Here is a 21,897-nt window from a genome sequence, read left to right as displayed (position 1 = left end):
TCGCGTTTAATTACAATTTAGAGGTTATTCTTCAAGCAGCAAACAATAGTAGCGCTTAGTTTTGAGCAACAAAACCAACTTTACGTGGCTTCACCAGCCAAGCTTAGCCGTGTTAGGCCTACGAGCCATAAGATCCACAATTGAATTCGGAATCAGCGGCGTCTAATGAATCAATCTTCGTAACACACGCTAGTTGAGAGAAAGCGATAACCGCAGTCACTTCTCCTAGCTTGCGAACTTCACGCGTTACCGCGAATCAAACCCAGTTTGGTGCTAGGTTAGCGCCATCGCTTCGATGGGTGCCGCCATGTTTGTTGACGCAAAGCTTTTGGGGCCGCTATTTGGGCTCCCGCTAAATCGGTGAAATAGCGTTCCCAACGCAAAACCCAAACGCAGTTTGCGTCTCGCGCATGCGCAGTAGCTTCGACGCTATTTCTTTGGGGCCCCAAAACGTTTGGGGCCCCTATTCTAAAACTCTCTATTGTCGCACTCAACCGCAGTGTTCACATGCTTACTTGCGAAGGCGCCACCGCTCTGTATACGCGTGTGCGTGGGCGTAAGTGTTGTTTGTGCGCGCGTCGCACTTCTTACGCAACACCTGAACGATGATGCAACACCGATGATGTCAGCGAGGCTAACATGTCAAGAGAGCAGGAGAAAGCGTAGGGACAAACAAGCATTCGCTGCCCTACACGCAAGGCTGGAGCACGAATGGTAACGCAGAATATTTTTTTTTTTCTGCGCTTGAGACAGATGCTGCCATGGCTCAATAATATTAGTTTAAGAAACTGTGTTGTGGCATCCAGCTTAAGCAATCTGTAGAGGGATGAGTTCAATGTCGTATTGAGGACAGCTAATGAGGACACAACATTTTCATTGAATTCGTTATCTCTCTCTCGGAATTTCTCACTGGCGTCGCTCGCAAATGCAAATGAAGCACAACACGCTTCGTTTGATTTATCCACCGCTCTAACGTATTCGGAAACAGACCAAAATAACGTCGCAGAACTTACGCTTGTCGATCGCTCCCTCCCGTGACCTACCTGCCGTCACGGCAACGTGACAGGCCGAACCGCGTCACATCATGCCAGGCTCTTGAAAGAGCCCTTGCTCGCTGGATAGGAAATCAAGGGCGAATAGCTACCTCATCAGCTATCTATAAACCTCATTGATTTATAGAAAGCACGCTTTGCGCAGATATGTAAAGCCGTTTATTTGTTGAGTTTACGATTCTAAGGTTCATGGGACATCTCCCTATTTTGTCTACTGCTAATCGACTTAAAAGACGGTGTTTTTGAGTCGAGGCACGAACTGAAAACATGCGATGTAACGCGACATAAGCTATGACTAGCTTCCAGAATAGAAATTAGATACGGCTACATAAAACAGATATTAATTTGTGGTATGCTGCGGAGTGGCGAATTTAGGCAAGCGGACTAAAAAAGAAGAATGATTCCCTATGAATTCTATTGATGCTGTTATCCGTTAACTAATCGACATCCGTGTACTAAAAAAGAAAACAAGATTATGAATGGTGGTATGTTCCACAAGGTACCATCATTTTGTGCACAGAATATCAGAAAACGACCTCACCGGTTTTCAGCACAGACTGCGCACTTTCTTCGAACCACAGCCTGCGCGAACATACTTCACAGTGTCTTTTTTTATCATTTATTTATTTATTTTGCGCTTGGTGTGGTGCTCATCGTGGTGTTGCTGTACTCTCTCCTCTCCCTTATATTTTATCCTTCCTTTTCCCTCTCTCCTAGCAGAGAGTATAGTAAACCTGAAATTGCCATCTGGTTAAACTCTCGCCATTTCCTTTTCTTTTTCTCTCTCTATAGATGGTCCCGAATCCACGTTGAATAAAGGAATGAATAACTATATTTATGCTTTCTTTTAACTATGGTTATAGAAGAACTATGGTTAGTTAGTTGGTGGTGGTGGTGATAAAATTTATTGGAAGGGGGAAGGGTAAAGAGGGACGTGGCTGAGGGTTTGGGCTCAAGTAAGGCCCTGGTAGTTAGTTAGTTAGTTGGTTAGTTAGTTAGTGAGTGAGTGAGTGAGTGAGTGAGTGAGTGAGTGAGTGAGTGAGTGAGTGAGTGAGTGAGTGAGTGAGTGAGTGAGTGAGTCCGTCAACGAAGAGGTGCCCGGAGCTTTAATTCATTCACTCGTAGAGTTTGAGCCGCGGACCGGGCGCATCGTCCCGCAGCGGCGGCTCGAAAAGCCGGTCGTCAAGGACCACGCAAAAGCATGACGCGACCACGTAGGCACTGGTCGCGAAATTGATGGCCTGAATTGGTCTCTCCCCCTCCCTCCCCCGTCACCTTATTAAAAGCCCCTGTACGCAGCGGCTCATGGTGACTGCAGACCACGTTCTCACGAGCACCGACCGCTCACGCCATGTCGTCCGTGAAGCGCGTCAAAGGAGCGAGTGGGGGTATTACTCTTTTTTTTTTCACTTTTGGGGGAGCGCACAGTTCACCGCTTTGTGAACAACTTCTTCGTAACAGCACATTGTAGAAGCGTACTGAATCGGGCCGGTTGGTATCTTTCCGCAACGTGACAGAACCAGCACGGAAAAGAGAAAGAGAAGAGTACACAAAGACATTCTTGGGATTTAGAATGAACATCAACTACAGCGTCCTGTCATGTCGCCCCCCCCCCTCTCTTTTTTTTTTTGGTTAGCTTTCTCTTCAGTTGTGAATTGTGCGCAAAGTAAGGCTTTTATCCTCGATGAAAGAATGTTTCCCTAACCAGCCCAATCAGCTACTCTGGTGGCTTCTTAGCTTTGCCATCTCCTCCATAAACTCAGGCGTACGTACAGCGCTAGCGTCGCACTGCGTTTCTAATGACCGGCGAACATACCCAGTTTCAAAGCTAACGCGATGATTTAATCGGGAAACAGCAGATACTACGAATTCCCACTCGCAAATGTGAGTGGGCACTTGGAACTGTGCGAGTTCGCCACACAATCTCCAAAACGGGGAATCAGTGTTATCGTTAAAACGAAAAGGGAGGGCGGTTATGGGAAATATATTATTGAACAAAAATGAAAAAAAAGAATGATATACAGAAACGCGAGACACAGCCTACGCACCAAAGAGCAAGCGTTCGCAAGGCGAAATCAGGGCCACAATTTTTTAGCACATACGGTCGTGACCAGGGCCTAGCCGCCTCATTAGTTCGAGTGGAGGGGTCGGCGAGGAGGCAAGCTAGTAAAAGAGGTTTCACAGTTCGCCGCACCACACGGGAAATTGCCAAGAAAAAGAGGGAAAAAAAAGTAAAAAGTTTCTAGCGCAGACGCAACTGAAGCGAGTCGACACACGCTCGCGGTGGGCAGCGGACCAGCTGCAGCGTTCCCATCGACACCGCGCTGGGCATTCCGCGATCTGCGTTACCCGACCCTAATCCGTCGGTGGCTCTGCGAAGACTCTTTTAAGAGTCACGCGTAAGGCAAGGTTTATGGACGCGGGTAGCTGTTTACACGATGCGGCTACGCGCAAGCGTTGTTGTGTTTTTTGCATCGGGGGAGGTTATGTGCTGCAGCTTGACCGCGCCGGTGAAACCCGCCCGATCTTTCCACGACGCGTTCTCGAGTCCGTTCGCGTGAACGTATGCAGACGCTAGACTTCGATCGACGGCACGTGACGGTGCACTGGCCTTGTGAAACTGAGCCGTTTTCGGGGCCACTCGCCTACATCAGTCGGTTTTTGACTTGAGGCCGCGTCTTTCACTTAGGCTGTCGCAGTGTGAAGACAATCTGCTCGACCCCGTCTGGCTTGACCCTGCGTGTTTGCAAGGCGTTCTTGTGTTTCTTAAACGAGTCACCGAAAATTTAACCTCCGAACCCTACGGCTGCCACGAGACAATCGCGCACCTGCTTCTCTTCTTTCCGCTTTTGCAGTGCGGAGAGGCGCGCTGCGTTTCTTGTTCTCAATGCCCAACGGACTCGCGCATTGCGTCGGGGCATCCTATGGGACAAACGTTAGATCGGACACCTGCGCTAATGGCTGCTAGTGGGCTAGCTGCAATGAGACATACTTCGTTCCGCACAGAACTAAACTCCTCGAATCATCCAGGCACGGTGACCGTAATAAACACTTAGCCCACAGATGGAAACGAAAGAGAAAGCGAAAGGTAGGCGTACAGCCCACCAACACCAAACCCCGCCATCATGCGGGACAAACACCTCTATGGCTCTCGATTCAGGGTCGACGCCAGTCCAGCAGAGACGGGCGACGACGGGAGAAAAAAAAAAGAATAATAATAACGCAGTCCAAACTAGTTGCCGTACCCACCCACGAAGTGAGAATAATGACAAAGAGAAAAGTAGAAACAGCTGTGCTGCCGCTCCGTTATTCCCAAATGAAACAGAGGTGCCTCCGTTCTCCATTCGGTCGCCGTAAGCGGCCGTGTGTGCGTTTTCAGGCTTGGGCGAGCGTGCCTCCACTGGGTCATTCTTTGTTATCTCCTCTCCAACCTGCTCCGGGCTTGGTTTCTACTACATCGTATACGTTGCACCAGCGCTGTGGCAAAGAAATAGATGGCACGAGGCGCAAGGTCGAAAACAATGTCACGCTGTGAAACGAATAGGGAAAGAAATGAATGAACGACGAGATGTCAGAAGAAGTCTGCTTTGAACCGGCTGTGGCGCAGTTGAGGAACCTCGCATAAAGCGTCCATGTGGCGCACACACTACGTCATGTGGCGAGTATCCTACATGGCCGCGCCACGCAACTACTTATTAGCAAACAATGCACGCCCGACCGCAACGTAAAGGCACAGCGGGCTCACGAGACGCACTACCGCTAATTAATAGCTGCATCCACGACCGCTTGTTTTCTCTTTGCAGCAGATAGACAGAGAGAGAGAGAGTGAGAGAAAAGGTGCATGCGGAGGTTATTCACATAAGGTTTAGAACATTGCACGCCTCGGTTCGTGCAGCTAGAACGCCACATTCTCAGTAGAAAAAAAGAGAATACCTTTTTTCTTGTTCTATCTATCGATCTGCTATCTATCTATCTCGCTAGCTATCCTTTAGTAAGTCAGCAAGTCAGTCAGTCGGATTGATTGATTGTCACGATCAATCAATGTGCGTCTGGGCAACATGCCCTAGCTTTTGGAAACTTCTGCTAACGGCGAAGAACATTGCCTTTCGCTTGAGGCAAGGTTACCCGATGAGTTGAGTTTTAATTTTCGATTTGTTTTCAATGGCCTTGATTGGATTCAGATTGGCTTGCGTTAGACCTCGCCCGATTGCCGATTCTCGTTCCTAAAGCGCCCAACAATACGGAGGAACGTTGCTTTATGCAAATAGGCCTCGAAGCTAATTTGAGTAGAAACGCTTGTCGCAGAACGAAGTACGCGAGTCTCGTTTATAATTTCAAAATCGTAAATATTTATGCGCTCCTTGAGTTTTTAGATTGCTTGCGTGTGTTGCGCACGAATGAAGGAATAACGATATGCATAGCGAAAGCCACGTCGAGAATCGGCATCGGCGGGCTCGCGCTTTACTCTAATCAATCGTGATTCTTAGACGAAAAAAAAAGTAGGAAGGAAAATATGTGCTTTACGTGCCCAGAAAAACGAAGGACGTTGCAGGACATGTTTAAGGTTGTAGACAACGGGTACCACAAAGGAAGAAGCGGCGGGCTAAATTGGGTAGCGCTCATTAATATTAAAAACAGAAACTCTACAGCCGCACCTTCCGTTATCTTTTCCTCGTGATCTGATTTCCAAATTTCCGAGCGCAGATGCTCTACGTTGCGCTTCTTAATGAACCAGCTGTTTTGCATGGGCACTTTCAGTGAGGTGCGAGGATGAAGGCAACATTGCGAATTAATATTAGATTATTTCTACGCGTACGCTGGAACAGAATCTCGTTAAGTTGTAATCCGCGTACGAGAATAACGGTGAAGGTCAAGATCGCACAAGAAACAGTCGTATTATAATGCATGTAATAATGAAAGAGCCCGTGAGCTCAGCGTCCGGGCCGCGGTGTACGATACGAATTTCTGAGATGCCTCCGGATCTCTCACGCGCAGGGAACTACGGCTGCGGCGTGCAGTTGTGAAATGGGCGTATGAACTCTTTGTTTTCCGCGATACTGGCGAAGACCTGCTTACCTGAAAGGGGCTCACTTCGGCGATGTCGAGGGAGGTTAAGAAACGAACGTGAGGTTTTACGCACTGCAGAAAAGTCTTCTCGACAAACTTGAGCTGTGAAAGTTCCAGAAAGGCATCAGTGACTGCCTAAAGCGAAGGTAACTGCCTTAAATAAACGTGAATGCCTTACGTTCACTTTAAGTGCTCCGGCTATTGTTTTCTTATGGGTCATACAAATTTCGCACGATACCAAGATTTTAAGAAGGAAGGCGGGAAATTCGCGTCATCGAGATTCTTCTGTATGTAGTAAGTATTTATTCCAAGAGCCTTCGATCACAAAGCGCTAATCTTGGCCGCGAGTTATACAAGTAGGCCACGCGTTTTCATACTGTTTGACGTCACAGGAAGCCGCTTCTGAAATTTTAAAATGGTTTGGAACCCGTTATATCTTGCGTCGTTTCTTGGCATCGCAACCTTCCATCCACTAGCCCTGTGTATCTGTGTAGAGCTGAGTACAGAAGTCTAAGTAATCCTCGGCAAAGCAGTGTGGAGGCGGCAGCGCATGTTAACAGAGAAAGAAATATTAGAATCAGAAAAGGTTGTCGTCTGTCTGACTTGCTTTATTTTGCGCTATCAGCTTCACTGCGCCTACACTCGTGCCAAAAATAACCCACTGTCTATCCCAGCTAGAAGCCGGGAGTGCCAGTGTTACCTGAATTCGCTTTTTTTTTTTTTCATCCACGTTAAACTGCCAATTTGTTTACAGTTTGGCGGCACCCTCCATTGACAGATTTTAAGTATGGTCTATAGCAACTGCTGTTACCGCTAACAGCCTGCTTAGAAGCGACGAGGATGCAGACTGCGTCGACGGTGTCGGTCATCAACGTTAAAGCCCAACGCCGAGTCATGCGGCAAGACGTGAGGCGGAATTCCAATGGTGCTGAGTTCTAACAGTCTCCACGCCTCTCCCTCTAGATCCGTCATTCCTTGCACGGCAACCCTCTTCCACCCCCCCCCCCCCGCACCCTTTCTCTCTCAGGCGTCGCCAGGTCGGGCCGCGCATCCACTGGACGCGCAGGCGCCCGATGGGGCTGCCAGTCGACGCGCCGACCACTGGCGACGTCCGCTTTCTCTCTGCTACTGTGCCAGCAGCAGTAGCATCCGTTCTTGCCCCCGCATCCCAGACCAGTGCAGCGCCGTTTACATAGCATACCCCCGTCGATCGTACTTTCAGTTTCAGCCATTCTTCGTCCTCTCGTCCCCTTTTCCCGGTGCATAGCGATAGCAGGGTAGACAGAGAACTTCAGTAGCAGGAATAGCAGGAAAATTCAGGCCAACCTTCCTTGAGATAAACTGTCTCTCCCTCCCTCCCCCTTCTCTCTCTCTCTCTCTCTTTCGTCGCCTGCGTTCTGCTCACTGCTACGACGGTTCTCCACGTTTCCTTCCTTTGTTCCCGCCGCCGCTCATTTCCATTGCGCACTCTTCCTACGCGGCCATCGCGGCGGGGTGACGAACGTCTCCCTCCAATATGAACGCAGCCTCGAAGGGGACGAACGCCTAGCTTATTCTCCACCCGACTCGAGTGGGCAATTTCTCTTGAGGAGTCAGTCTTCTTTCTCTTCACCATGTTTTCGTTTCATTTCGCATTTCCTCGGGCGCACATTGTCCCGAGTCCTCGAGACAATAACAACAAACTTCGCAGGCAATGACAGCAGCAGACTCCACACCCCACCAACTAACACGCGGCGCCTCGCGTGGACGACGCTAACTTTTCTCGCGGTGCGTGTTTCTCCCTATTCTCAGAAATATGCGTGCCTTGGGGCGGGTTCGTGGGCGGCCGAGTCCGAGAATTCGCGAAGCTTCATTCGGCTCGCCAGCGCCAAGAATATTGTTCGCAGAATTCCGTATCGCGTAACAAAGCAAAGTGAGAGGGAAAGTAAATGCAACGCAAACGGTTAGGGAACGTCTTGGGATCCGCACTTCAGGCAATAATAACGCGTAGGCGGGCACGTTTGAAATTGTCCCACATTATGAACGCCCGCGTTATTTACGGCTGAGCAAACAGCGATGGTCGGCCGGCGTGTGGTCTATTACGGCTGTTTCTGAAGAGTGACCGCGGCCCATATGGATGAGTCTTTATCTAGCTGTGTCTCTACTCTTTCGCCCAATAGACTAGTCGTAAATGAAAGAAACGAGCATTTTTTTTTTTTTTTTTTTTGCTGCTGGACGCAGCCATATTCTAATTCGGGCGACAACTTGGTCGCATAGCGAAGCATTGCCGCAAAGCACAAAAACAGGATCAAGAGGTCCATGTCTACGTGCATTCCCGCAGAGTGAAACAGTGAATGAAGCAGCGGAATAAAGCAGTCGAGCGTTGTGTAACATCGATCCACCTGAATATCAACATTAAGATGATTTCTAGTTACACCATCATGTTATTGCGTACATTACATCGAGCGAATAAAGTTTTAAAAAAAATAGTGTCAGACTATACGTACTTCTTGCTAGTGCTAGAAGTACCAAATACAGTGACTTACGTCTCTGTTCGGGAAACGTTCGAGAAGTAATGCGCTAAAGTTTCTTCGTTTCAGATCAAATACCTAAAAATAATATGGTATTTATTCGTCTGAATCATTAGAACAAGAACTCGACATCTCAATTTGCCTACTTGACCCGGGGGGGGGGGGGGTATGAAAAACCATCACCTTACGCACAAGCAGAAGTAAAGCTCAGCAGTGACGCGGGCTAATTTCGTTGCCAGAACTTGTAATCAATAGTTCAGACGAACGAGGCAGACAACAACGCCAAACATTTACTTGAACGGTTCGCCCCAAGAAGTACGATTGTGTTGCGAAATTCTAGTGAGAGAAGAGCAAGGGTACAACGAAGTCGCCTTTTAAATTTGTTAAAGTATAAACTTAGGTCACGGCATACGCTAGTCATGACCCCGCAAGGTTGGAGAAGGTCGGAGAAATCGGCCAGGTGGCAGCTATCGTGCCAGAGATGGGCACGGGAGGGAATCGCGATCGTCCTCCGCCCCTTGTGATCCTCCTGCTGCGTGTGCTCAGGAAACTTTCTCAAGACAAAATTATAGAGTCGAAACATCATGCAACAGGCCCGTGATGCTACAAACACGACAGTTGTGTGCACAACGCGTAATATCACCTTACGTTTTCGTTACTTGGAAAGCACTGAACAGTTATTTCGCCATTCATAGATAGAATATAAGAAAGGCACGGATATGTTGACGTTGACTCAGGAAAACCAAAGTGTGCCTGTAAATAAAAAACATTGATTGATTGATTGATTGATTGATTGATTGATTGATTGATTGATTGATTGATTGATTGATTGATTGTCCCCGACAACCATATAATGGCAATCAGGAATGTGTAATGTTCGCTATGGCTTCACGGCAGTATACGTTGCATATACGCCGTCACGAAAAAAAGCCGCGTAACAACAAAAAAGTCATTTAAGGCAAGGCCTGCGCGCATATTGTGATGTGTTGGTTCTGTTGCCGATGCCGCGCGACATTTTCACTTGTACCATAACTCGAACAAATCTCGTCCGCGTTTCCAAAAACCTTAGCTGCAAATGTCGAAGCGTCTAGTTTTTTTTTATGTATTCAAATACTTTAGCCCCTGCCGCGCGGTCAGTGCCCACAGGGTATCTTGCCCTGTGTGTTCATTCCTTTTAGCGACACGCGCGTTATTGCTTGTCCTCGTGTGTCAGAATCCACAAAGCGTTTTGTTCGCCATTGGCCACCCGCCTTCGCTAATAATATGAACAGCTTCAAGAATGGCTGAAATTTGATCTTGCGAAAAATTGCAGCGTCAGTGCATTTTGTGGATAGGGGCCCTGTTTCTTCGCGCTTTCGTCTTAGGATTTGTTACCCTAATTCTGCACAGCAACATGCCAGCTATTATGCCGCAGAGTGCCCTCTGGCGAGCAGAAACAACCCGCGCAGAGAAGCCGTGCCTACTCTGCGCGTGGTACGCACCACACGAAGCACAACAGCACAGGCAGACAGCCACGTGACACACTCAGCTTGCAATGACAACGATTGACAGCGCGCGCCGCACGACAATGCACAGGAAAGCAGCAAACCTGGGGACATAAAGGATGGGGGGGGGGGGTCGCAGGGGGGGCGACGTGGTTCCTAAGTCACTTTTTTCGCGGTGTAGAGAACAACACTATCCAGATTAAAACATAGGGTTAGAAAAGGGAAGATAAAAAGGGAAAGGCGGGACACGTTGTTCCACACTGAAGCCACGAGGAGTGAATGTGACGTTAATCTCTGCGTTCGCCAAAATCACGGTGGCTCAACTAGTATGGCTCTGATGCGGAGTAGATGAATTTCCGTAAACTTCGCTTTTCTAGCTTACAATGTCATTGTGGCTCCTTCAGTTCAGTTTGAAGCCAACTTATTCATTGCAAATTGGTCAAACGGCGACGATTACATTCGTTCAAGCTCTGGTCGATACCATCCGAATGATCGAAAGCAATGCGAATAATTTTTTCAAAATATCAAGAAACACTCTAGCCATAGTGAGTGTTACTTTTCAAGTGTCATCTGGATTAAGCGACGCGCATGTTCTAAATTATCATGATATGCTTAGGTTCAAATTGGTCGTGAAGGTTAAATAGATGAGACTGCTCCGAGAAAACAGTACGAGCTAAATACACGCCATAATTGGGCCTCACGTAAGAAACAAAGAAGGCTTTAGTAACATAACAGCATTGTGCCACAATTGCATGCCAAGTCGTAGTTGATTCATGATTTGGGAAGTTACGGCTGGGAACACACGAGACGAAGAAAGGGACAACACGAAGCAATCTCTTGTGTTTTCTGCGGCAACTTCCCAAATCATGAATCACCAACTGTCCTACATCCACACTCTGCTATCGTAGATGATCCACGTGACACCCATGATTAATCATGCTTGTTCATCGACTGTAGCGCCTGATTTGCGGCTCGTGAGCTTAGTATGGAGTTCTACGGGGCGAGGAACGTTTTCTTCGTTCCGAGTTTTGCGCGCCAGCTGATTCGACAGTTCATCTCCGTATACAGGGTGGAAGGACGTTTCGTTTGTCCTCAGTTCTTAACATTCGCTTAGTTCATTCACTCTTCACTTCTGAATACGAACTGCGGCCGCAAATTCCGCCATGCCACCCTATTTCGCTTATGAAAAGGCCTGCCAACAGCGAAAGGACTGCGGCAGCACCCGCCAGGAAACGCCAGCGCATGACACAGCGCCGTTCACTGAACAACGGAGACGAGACGCCTGGCTGGCCGCCAGACTAAACGAGGGCGTCCAGCGCGAGACAATCCGGCGGTTGAAGCGCTGTATTTCTCTCTCTCTGGCAGAAGTTCCCGAATCAATTAACGCGTCCAGTCGAGAGTGATTGCTAGAAAGCTTGACGATGCGAAGTTAGCGTTTATGTTTTCGATGTCTCGTTTCTGAGGCAATGGTCGTTTCAAGTTTTCACTCAATCCTTCTTATATGACTCGAGACACTTGTCACTTTAAAGAAGAAAGCAGGGTTGCTTCTACGGACAACAAAGAAAGTTAATTTCAATCAAGCATAACGCCACTGATTTATCACACCTGATATATATATATATATATATATATATATATATATATATATATATATATATATATATATATATATATATATATATATATATATATATATATATATAAAGATAGCCTGACGATTATATTGATGAGGCGTCAGTGCAACCGCAGCCTCACACTTGCACTAAATTTGCGTGCCGCAGTGCATTCAATCAGCCTGTGCTGCGAAGCAACTGTCCTACGATGTTGCAAGCATCCCACGAAGCAGCTCTACGGAGAGTATGTAGGAATGAATATTTTGAGGCTATTGCTCATTAAGGTTAGTCTGGACAAACCCAGCTTTCGCGATCACAAAAGGTTTAGCGCAGATACTTTTGACGCATTCGCGCGACCATTTCCACGAGGTTCAGATGCTTAGCTATCCCCTGCTTCCTCTTAGCGTCGCCGATCGCAATGTACCCTAGCAAGATGTTTGCTCCTGGCGTTGCTGGATATATAGCTCAATAATTCGATACTGAAAATCAAGCTCTGTTCTGAAAAAGAGTGAAGGATCACACATTAATGTCTGCAAAGTGGGTGCCAAATGTACAATAATTATATTCTAATCTAATTCTTCGCATCGTTTCTGATTTGCTTGAGCTGAGTAAGAATGAGTAAGCGTAGATTACAGAACGAATGAAACACCAACAGACGAAAAGATAATGGCTGTTTAAAGGCACTGGGATCACTATACAAAGTGTATTGCGATATTCTTCTGTGCTTATTCGTTCAGGTAGCAGCAGATATTTACCTTAAGTTCTGTGCCGAGCACAGCCGCAAGCGCTTAAGCTGCAGGTGAATGCGAGCAACGAACACACAGACGCGCTCACTGAAAGCTCGACAATATCACTAATTCTCTAGAAATTCATTACTTTGGAGAGATAGCAGGGCATCATTGCTTTACAAAAAGTGTTTACGTTTCGAAAAAAACCACGTGCTATGATTTCTTGCTTTCTTAATGTGTTTGATAGTGCTATAAAACGACAGATTTGGTGTAAACACTGGAACACAGAAAAACAGGCAAAAATTCAACCATTGAGCTAGGCGAACGGACATTGTGTTTAGTTACGAAGGTTGTATACTGAGTGTGCGCGTAGCCTCCGTATATCGTTAGACAGACAGTCTGACCGCCTTCTTTCGCAGAATCGCTAGACATGGTGCCGCAGGCGTTATGTCTGGCGTAACACACTTCCAGCTTAGTTAATGATATTGTAAGAATAACAATTTAAATGCGCTGTACTTGAAACAGAAATTTATGCAAATACGAATTACTATACATATAAGAGACGCGTCAAGTGCTTACTGACGCGTGCTTATTTAGCTCGGCGTAGCCTGACAATACTTCTACCAACCGACCCTCAGGTAACTTAATGATGCGTGACTAAACGATGCAGTAAATTTTGTGCTAGCTTGCCCGGCACGCTGGCAAAAGAAGAACTTACTAGTGCTGCAAAGGCAAGGAAATATGCACGGTGGAACCACACCCAGCAATGTGTGTTGTCGCGCTGTGTATCCGTCCTCGCTTGGCAGTGCCACTAAAATTTCCCATAACTAAGCGTTCTGGCTACGGCCAGAGAGAACGACTAATGCTGCACGTGCCGTAGCACGCTGTGCTCCCGGCGGCTGGAGAAGTAATGAGAGCACGCTGGTGTCGCCATCCTTTGTTATGCGAGAAACACAATTCGCCGATTCCTGGAAGACAGCACAGAGGAAAGGGGAACGTAGGGAAGGGAGGTCAACGGAAAGGAAGTTGCGGTTGCTGGACGCAAGGAGGGAGAGGCGGCGTGCGGCGCAGTCGCTGCGGGGATGCAGCATCAGCAGCAGCAGCAGCAGCAGCAGCAGTGTGAGATACTAACGAATCCCTTGAGGATTTGCAAGGTGCCCTGGGTAGGCCGACCCCGTTCCAGCGGGACTCGAGACTGCTTGCGCTGCGAGACAGGCCGCGCCGCCATCAGCACAGCAAGGAGGCACAGTGTATAGCCGCTCTCATTTCGCTCTCTTCCCTCGCCTTTGACCCCGCCCCACCATTATTTGTTTAAACACATCTGCAACAGGCTATGCCTCTAGCACTCCTAAACTGTGGCCCTTCAGAAAGTTTGTAAGAATGTTCGTAAGTCATCGGTACCTGGGAGAGGCGCCGGCTACTCATTTTCCTCTGACACTTTTCTTTCTTAGTTTGTTTTTTTCCTTTAAAGAGTTATTATTGCCGCCTGTGAGAGGTGGCGGCTACTACTCCGCTGGTGAAAGAAGCATAGAAATAGCAGAAAGTGCCCCGTGCAAACAGGGAGGAAATAGTGATAGATAGGAAAGGAAGTAAAGCTCAGTGGAAGATTGGCCCTTCAGTTCACAATGTTCACTGACCCTGAAACGCAGTTTTTTTTTCTGAGAGTGAGATAGGCATTGCGGAGAGTTATCATATTGAATAGATGACACAAAACACAAACACACTTGACTACGAGGACACGGCGTCAAGACAACTGCTGTACTGCATCGTCACCCATTACTAACGCCACAAACACTTCAAGTGAAACTTAATTTTGACTGAACATGCGTCCGTGAAAATGTATTCCAAGAAGGTATGGAAGGAGCAACATTTTCTGAAAAGTAAATGTTACAATTATATCCGCGACATAACGCATTTAGATTAGAAAGCTTTAGTTTGTCCGTTTATGTAATTACCTTTCACGGAATGCTGGGATGCCGCGGGTATAAACGTGCGCAATCGGGTTGGTGGCACCATTTCGTGTCGCAGAGTTTAGCCAGAGAGCGCACAATTATTTTTTGGAGTAACTGATCACATGCTGCTCATTTTCTGGTGTAAGGCGTCAGCAGCGATGCAACCAACAACATGCTCAAATGTTGTCGGTTCAAGATGCTCAAAACCGACAACAAACCCAAAAATGTTTCACGTGTCGTTAGACGAAGCGTCGTAAGATGTCGCTACCCGCGTTGTTACTCCCGTTCATGTTTACCGTAATCCAGTATTTCCGCAAGGAGTGGACAATCTAAAACGCTCTATTACTAACGCAGTAATACTGGTTACATGGGGACCAAACATATCTTACTTGTCCTTGACCTTGTGACTCTTACTGTAGCAAGAATATGCGATGCAACATACTTGGCAAAGCAAACACTTAATTTCAATCTTTCATTTGTCCACCTTATACTAAACATATGGTCTCTAAACATCTCTTCTTGGGGCCCTGTAAGGTTACGTCATCTCGCTGTTTATATAGTAATTGCAAATACCGTATTTTAACCACATTAATTTTCACAGTATCCTTAACAATATTAGTAGCTCTGTGCTGGCGTTCCAAATCCTGCGATACATTTGCGCAACAAAGCTGTATCAGGGATGGTAATAGGCATCTTTCCCCCCCCTTTTTTTTTTGAAACCATCCGCTTAAAACCATGTGCAACAAAAAATATGCAGCACTGACACGTGATGCCCCACGTAACCATGCCACGACGCGTGGTCATGTCGTTAGCAAAAGGTGTGGTTCTGATGCGAAATACTTTCTCACGTCCGTAACACTCCCACAGGAAACAAGTCATGAGGATTATCAGATCAGTAGTACAATCAACGAGTATGTTAAGCTTGTCGGGTATTTCGGCTTCCTGCTTTTATGGAGATCTAATAAAAATTTACATCAGAGCCCGTGTTCTCAGGTGACACAACGATTCGCGCTCGTAAAGCTAATGGTTTCCAGAAAACGCAGTAACTTGTTCATGCGTTACCCTTCTTTTGTGAAATTTCTGCACTGATAGCTTCAAGAGAGCCATCTGACGATACCCGCAACGGAGCATGTAAAAAAGCACAACCTGCCCTTTCACACCTTAAACTCGTCATCAAAAAATGCGGCGAGCACACCTCACCCTTGCTATACGATCTCTTAGTTAAACACGCCACTTACTCGGAAGTCACGACTGAGTTTCCTAGTCCAACACAAAAATGCATGGATACGAACACCTACAGAGGCGCTCACAAAATAACAGATTATAATCTGGATAACTGTAGTGCCACCAATACAGCACGCTTGCGGCATCGAGGACGTGACGCTGAAACAAAATATGGGAAGTTCCCAGAAACGACACCAATACACTATCTTAGGAACATTGGAACATGAAAGGCTGTTCTGTGCTATGGCACGAAAAGACTCCGCCGAAATAGTTCCTCAGCTCTACGATGGAAGGCCTTCCGGGTGCGAAACGAACTCGCAGAGAGCGGATATTTTTAAACCCTGCTCTGGAACACATCTCTACGTGAAAGCGCCCATACGTACAAATTTAGCGACGCTTTGTTTCTCTTTCCAGGCGAACAATACAGTGCCGCCAAGAGCTCTCCATGTGGAGGGGAGAATGCCATTCCGTCTCGCACTACAGCTAGGTCCACAGCGACCAACATCACTCGAAACATATGTTGTTCTCCTTTCAGGGGCGAAAGAATTCACAAAGCATTTCATTCATGAGAGCGATTTGCCATTGGACCGCCGCCTTCTCTGATTATACGTGTAAGGCCACAATTGAGTGAGTGAGTGAAATAACTTTATTAGGTCCAGAGAAGACGCAGGGGAGACCCCGCGCCACCCGGCTAGTCCCACGTAGGGACCGCCAAGCCGAGCTCGACGGCCCGATCGCGGGCACTCTGGGCGGCCAGGGTTTGGTCACTGAGTTCGGGGCTGCCCAAGAGCGCAGCCCACCTATCCTCGCTGAAGGAGGAGCCGATGGCTTCGCACTCCCACAACACAACACTGTTGTAATAAAAATTGCGAGCGTAAGTACCTTGTGTGTGCGTGTGCGTGGGCGTGTGCGTGTTATTTCTGATGTCTGTTGTCGCCGAACATTGTGTAGTCTGATTTCGTGTATGCGCGACGCGAATGGTGTACAACTTTCTGGAAGACACGCGGGCAACAGCGATTCCTCTGGAACCTTCGATAACTGACGTATACAAGCCGACGCGTTTGACCCGCTCATCAGATGTTCCACGATCGCCTACTGTGTTCGACTCTTTGAGTGTAACTTGCTCCTGAGGGCACAGGTTTGCCCAATGAAACGCTAGTTTCGTCTTTCACAGTTTTGCTGCCTTGCTCGCCATCAATCCGCCGCACCTCCACCAGATGTCCCGTGGTAGTGACGGTGAGCAAGGCGGCAAAACTGTGAATGACGAAACTAGCGTTTTATCGGCCCTCAGAAGCAGGTTACACTCAAAGAACGGCGATAGCGGCGAACACAGTCTGCTATGTCGAACTAATGAGCGGATCAAGCGCGTCGGCTTGTATGCGTCAGTCATTGAAGGTTCCAAAGCAATCGCTGGTGCCCGCATGTCTTCCAGAAAGTTCTAAACCATTCGCGTCGCGCATACACGCAATCAGATTGGACAAGGTTCGGTGACAACAGACAGCAGAAAGAACCGTCGATAACATTCGAGAAACTTCAGGTACATTTGAGCGCGTCCCGCGCTGAGCGATAACATTTGCTAGCCGGTGAAACGCGGCCACCAGAAAAAAGAAAAGACAAGTACACGTGTCAATATTGTAGAAGCTCACTACAGTACAGAGAGGTATTAGATAAGGTGCACTGCTGGGAGAACATCAATGCGGACTTCTTGTGCCACTTGAGGCTTCTTAGAGGATGCAGTGTCATCTTAGGTATGTATACACCGGCGGCACTTACAGTACAGTAAGTGTTCCCTGCCTTACGCACGGAAGCAGGCACATCAGTTGTGGATCCAGGTTAACAGTCGCTGCGTGTTTACAACACCTGACCTACTTACCGCCACAGTCGAGTAGAAGTTACAAAAGAGAAGCGAAAGTAGAGTACGGCCAATTCCGTGGGATGTCCCATATAACTCGTTGTAAGCTACTGTTTACGCACGTCTGCTTTACGAACACAGATTTTCTCAAACGGGTGAGGCCCAAAGCTGCGCTATTATGTTAGTTTTCAGGGAGGATCTTCGCTTCTTTTCTTCGATACACTTTAAGAGGCAAACGTACCAAAATATCAACAAACAAGGGGTCAAACCGCAGGGCGGGTTGTTTTTTCGCATTGACTCGCTGCATACTGCGTGCGACAATGATCGGTGAGTGCACACCGGCACAGGGACATGTGATAGAGGTAAAAAAGAAAAAGTGGGGAGATTCAGCGTTCCGTGCTAAACTACTTTCACCATCACGAAACACAGAACGATGGCTAGGAGGGCCGGGGAAGGGGGAGGGAAGAACTGACAACCATGAAAAAAAAGCAGGCCCGTGACTCAGGGTCACGAGCGTGATGGCTTCTCAGAAGCGCTGAAACACAAACACTGTTACACACAACCAGCATATTCACAAAGCACCCAACGAGAAGCCACGCTCCATGTGGCCCCACAAACAACCACCACCCAGTCCGGGGAAAAACACAGCGGATACTGTGCGCCTACGAGTTCCCTGCATATTGCCGTTGCGCGGCTCTTTTCGGGTAAGCCACGTCTGGTTTGTGTTACAGCGGGCCCGTCACGTCACCGCCTTTCGCTCGGACGCACAAAAGTTCGGAACCGTATTCTGGTTCGCTGGAGTGCACTTAAATCGAGGCGTTAAACCTGACCCAGAAAGCGTGGCCACTGGAAACGATGCTGCGAAAGTGGGTTCCGGTTCACGCACGTAAGATAAAGGCCGTACAAGGACGCCACAGCCGAATGAAAGCTTTCTAGCATATTAGTTCAGAGCACGCGCAACGCGGCCAAGCGGTTGGCGCGACCTCGCGGCTGTTGCTTGGATTACGGAGGTTATTGATCGACTCGGTTCGTGCGAGGTTGGAGGCTCACCAGACAGATGGCGCCACTATCCAAGCTTGCTTACTTTGAATCAAGAGGGGCGAGATCGCTCTGCGATTTCTCGGCATTCTGTAAGGCGTCAAAAATTCCCTGTTGTACTTTGTGGCCATGGCCATCACGGAAATACGATATGGCTAAACTATAGGGATCCCGAAATAAAGTTTAGAGGCTGTTTCTGAACACTTCCCCATGCGAGTTGACAGGCGACGCTGCCTACACTCGCACTATTGAGACTATCAAAATAAAGAAAAGAAGTACATTCATTGGACTGAACGCGCCACGAAACAGCCCTGTAATATTGAGTATGATGCGGCCATGTCAGATATCACTCTTAAGTTATTTTCAAACGATAGCGTGCATCTTCGAGTACATATAGAACGGTAATCATGCCAGTTCTTCAAACGGAAACACGCAGTAGTTCGGTATGCAAGGTGCACCTACAAGCTGGATTCTTTTTTCAAAAGCAACTGGCACGTCTTTTTGTCAACGCAGAAACTCAATTATGCTTAGTGCTTTTCTGTTTCAAGAATATCTGATCGTTTTATGTAAAGCCCGGATGCTACTAACCGAAGGGCGGTATAAACGATATTCAGTCTCATGATATTCGAAAGAAGGATCCAGATGTTGTGGGTTAACTAGATTTTCATGCTCAGCGTCAACAAAATGGACGTAAGAAGAACAGACTCCCCCGTTCTTTTCTCGGACAAGCGCTGATCTATTTATTGTGTTCGGTTTGTTAACACAGCTTTATATGCAATATGGAAAACCGACTGGCTCACATGAGTGTCTACACATTTTCTGCTCATCGTGTTCTTTTCAATACGTGTTTTTTCTCCAACGACTTTCTGTACACGTCTTTCTCATGGTTCTTCTCGGAATTCATTCGCACGCAAAAAAAAAAAGAAATAAAAAGGAAAGAAAGGAGGAAGAAGAAAAGATAAGAAAAATACAGAGAAAGAAGAGGCAATGTGCGATGAAGGAGACCGCAATTACGAATTTACGAGCCCGGGAGTGAAATTTAATAACTCGTAATAAACGAGCTCATGCGATTTTTTCGCCTTACAATGTGATTTCGGTTCTCCAAACTGGAAAGCCTAGTATAATGTACAAATAAAATGGCAGCGTTGCAAACGCGTAGCAGAAATGTAGGAAACGGCACGAAATTTGCTGGTCCGACGCAGGTGGAATGGAATAAAACCGCGTAGAATGGCGCACAAGGCACGACAAGAACACACAAAACGAATACCAAAGTTTGCTAAGACCACGTGATCGTCACCAGAACAGACCATGGAGCAGCGTACGAGACGTCCATGGCTTACTCAAACAGCAACCACTTGAAATCCAACGTTTGGCTAAAGACAGTCTACCATGTATTCGACAGTAATGCATTGTATTACACAATCAGCTTTGATAACACAATTACTACAAGGCGAATGAAGACAGAAGCCGGACGAAAGTTCAAGCGCTCATTCCTCTGACCTCTAATGGTCTCCGGGCCATCTCTTACGAATTCCGCGATAAAGCAATTTCAAATTTCTAAATTCTCGGGGGCGCTTTAGCGAAACACACACACACACACGCAAATTAAAACTGGCATTTCGTCTCATGTGCACCTGTGCGGCAACAACATAGCGGCATGTCAACGTCTTTCTTTCATAAGTAAAACTCTACATACGCAGTTCCCACTCAGGCCAGTTAGTTTGCAAAACGTGCGCGACTAAGTTCTTTGTTGTGCAAGAAGGGCCACCTTCAACTCTGCAAAACAAACTTACCTAGAATGCCACATTTTGTGCTCAATCTATAAAAAGCTATGAGAAGGCGGGCGATATATGTATACCGACATCTTGTTTTGCACACAGCTTCAAGTTTCACCTACGGCCTACCAAAAGGTGTGGAACTATAGTGTTAGACACTCCCATTGCACAAATAGTTTTTGCCACTGCTCAGGAGAGCGCAATTAATTAATTAATTAATTAATTAATTTATTTATTTATTTATTTATTTATTTATTTATTTATTTATTTATTTATTTATTTATTTATATACCTTCAGGGCCCATAAGGCGTCACAGAAAAGAGTGGTAAAAATAAATAGGAAAGAAACAACACAAAACAAATATTAGGCAACATATTCAAGCGCATTTTTATGATCACTAGGGTCCGTAGTTTGGTCACCTCCTCTTAAGTGATCATAGTTGACCAGCGTGGAGAGCATGTGATGTTTCCAGAAATCATCGTTTAAGAATTCGGTCTCCGTCAAAACTAGTATGTTGACTGAATGCAAGAACTAATCCCACCTACCTGTACAAGAACATCAACAACAATAATAAAAAAAAGACATTGAAGAAACTTTTCTTTGTGCTTGGGTACTCTTCCGAAGGAACCTTCTTAGGACTGTTTACAACCTACGTCCCAGAGGAGCGCCTTCTTGTACGAAAAATATCATCGCACAAGAACATAATCCTGTATAAGAACGAGTCGCGAAACGTTGGAGTTGGAGCACAAGGAAGTCGGCGCGGTGCTTCCATGTTTAGACAAATGCAGAAGCCCGAAAGAATGATGCCCACGCTGAAACGCACATCAGTAAAGCTGCAGGCTTTAATTAGTTGAGTTGCGGCAAACGCCTATTGCGGGATTTTTAAACCTAAAGCCAAGGCAAATGCCGAATGGTCCACTTCGAAAAATTGTCCGCACTATGTTATCGTTAAAGGCGGCGTGTAGCCGAGAACAAGAAGCATAGAGCCGGTGTAACTTTTCTCGCGGTGCTTATTTTTTCAGCAGTGCTGGAATGGAACAAGTAAAAAATCTCTGTGGGCTATTTTTGGTTTATCCCCTCGATTCTTGGCCAATCCCCCGTATCGCTAAATCCCCCGTATCGGGTATTAGACATGCTACGAAAGGATAACAACGGCTGCTGGCGCTGTCTTTTTCTTCTGCTATCTCTCGGGGCTTTCATGCTGGGACAATCCCACGGGGACATGTGCATGGCCATAGACCAATTATTTCGCGAACTCCATCGACTTCACTGTTACTTTTATTGGTAATTTATTTCCATGCTCCATTTTTCCCTTATTTATTATTGTTCATTCAGAATGACTTGCCTTTTCACATATCTTTATCATGATACAACAAAATTTATACTCATCCCTATCAAATCCACCCGACTCTTGGCCAGTCTCCTCGACTGATTAGCTACCACTGCCTTCAAGATTAGCATCCTCCTCATCATCGTTAGTCTTCCCTACGCCGTAGGTTGAACCTCGCGTCGCAGGGAGCTTCGGGTTTGCGGACATGCAGCTCGCCTGCAGCCGAAACACGGGTGAGCAGGGACATTACCAGCGTCGCGCATAGCAACGC

The 21,897-nt window shown here is 47.0% G+C and overlaps 1 protein-coding gene across 6 annotated transcripts in view; it reads right to left on the bottom strand.

The window, feature by feature from the left end:
* The window catches only part of sei (potassium voltage-gated channel seizure), a 318,213-nt gene that overhangs the window by 100,736 nt on the left and 195,580 nt on the right, over positions 1–21,897 (bottom strand). For 4 of the 6 annotated variants that reach the window (XM_075680320.1, XM_075680318.1, XM_075680317.1 and 1 more), the window contains exon 6: positions 13,587–13,658. The exons of the other annotated variants lie outside the window; for them this stretch is intronic. In XM_075680320.1, coding sequence (XP_075536435.1) covers positions 13,587–13,658 — 72 coding nt within the window. The remainder of the gene's footprint in view (positions 1–13,586; positions 13,659–21,897) is intronic. 6 annotated transcript variants of the gene reach the window in all.

Source organism: Dermacentor variabilis, chromosome 2 (assembly GCF_050947875.1).
Source record: "Dermacentor variabilis isolate Ectoservices chromosome 2, ASM5094787v1, whole genome shotgun sequence".
Taxonomy (NCBI): domain Eukaryota; kingdom Metazoa; phylum Arthropoda; class Arachnida; order Ixodida; family Ixodidae; genus Dermacentor; species Dermacentor variabilis.
The sequence above is the reverse complement of the archived record's forward strand: the minus strand, read 5'-3'. Positions and strand labels throughout refer to the sequence as shown.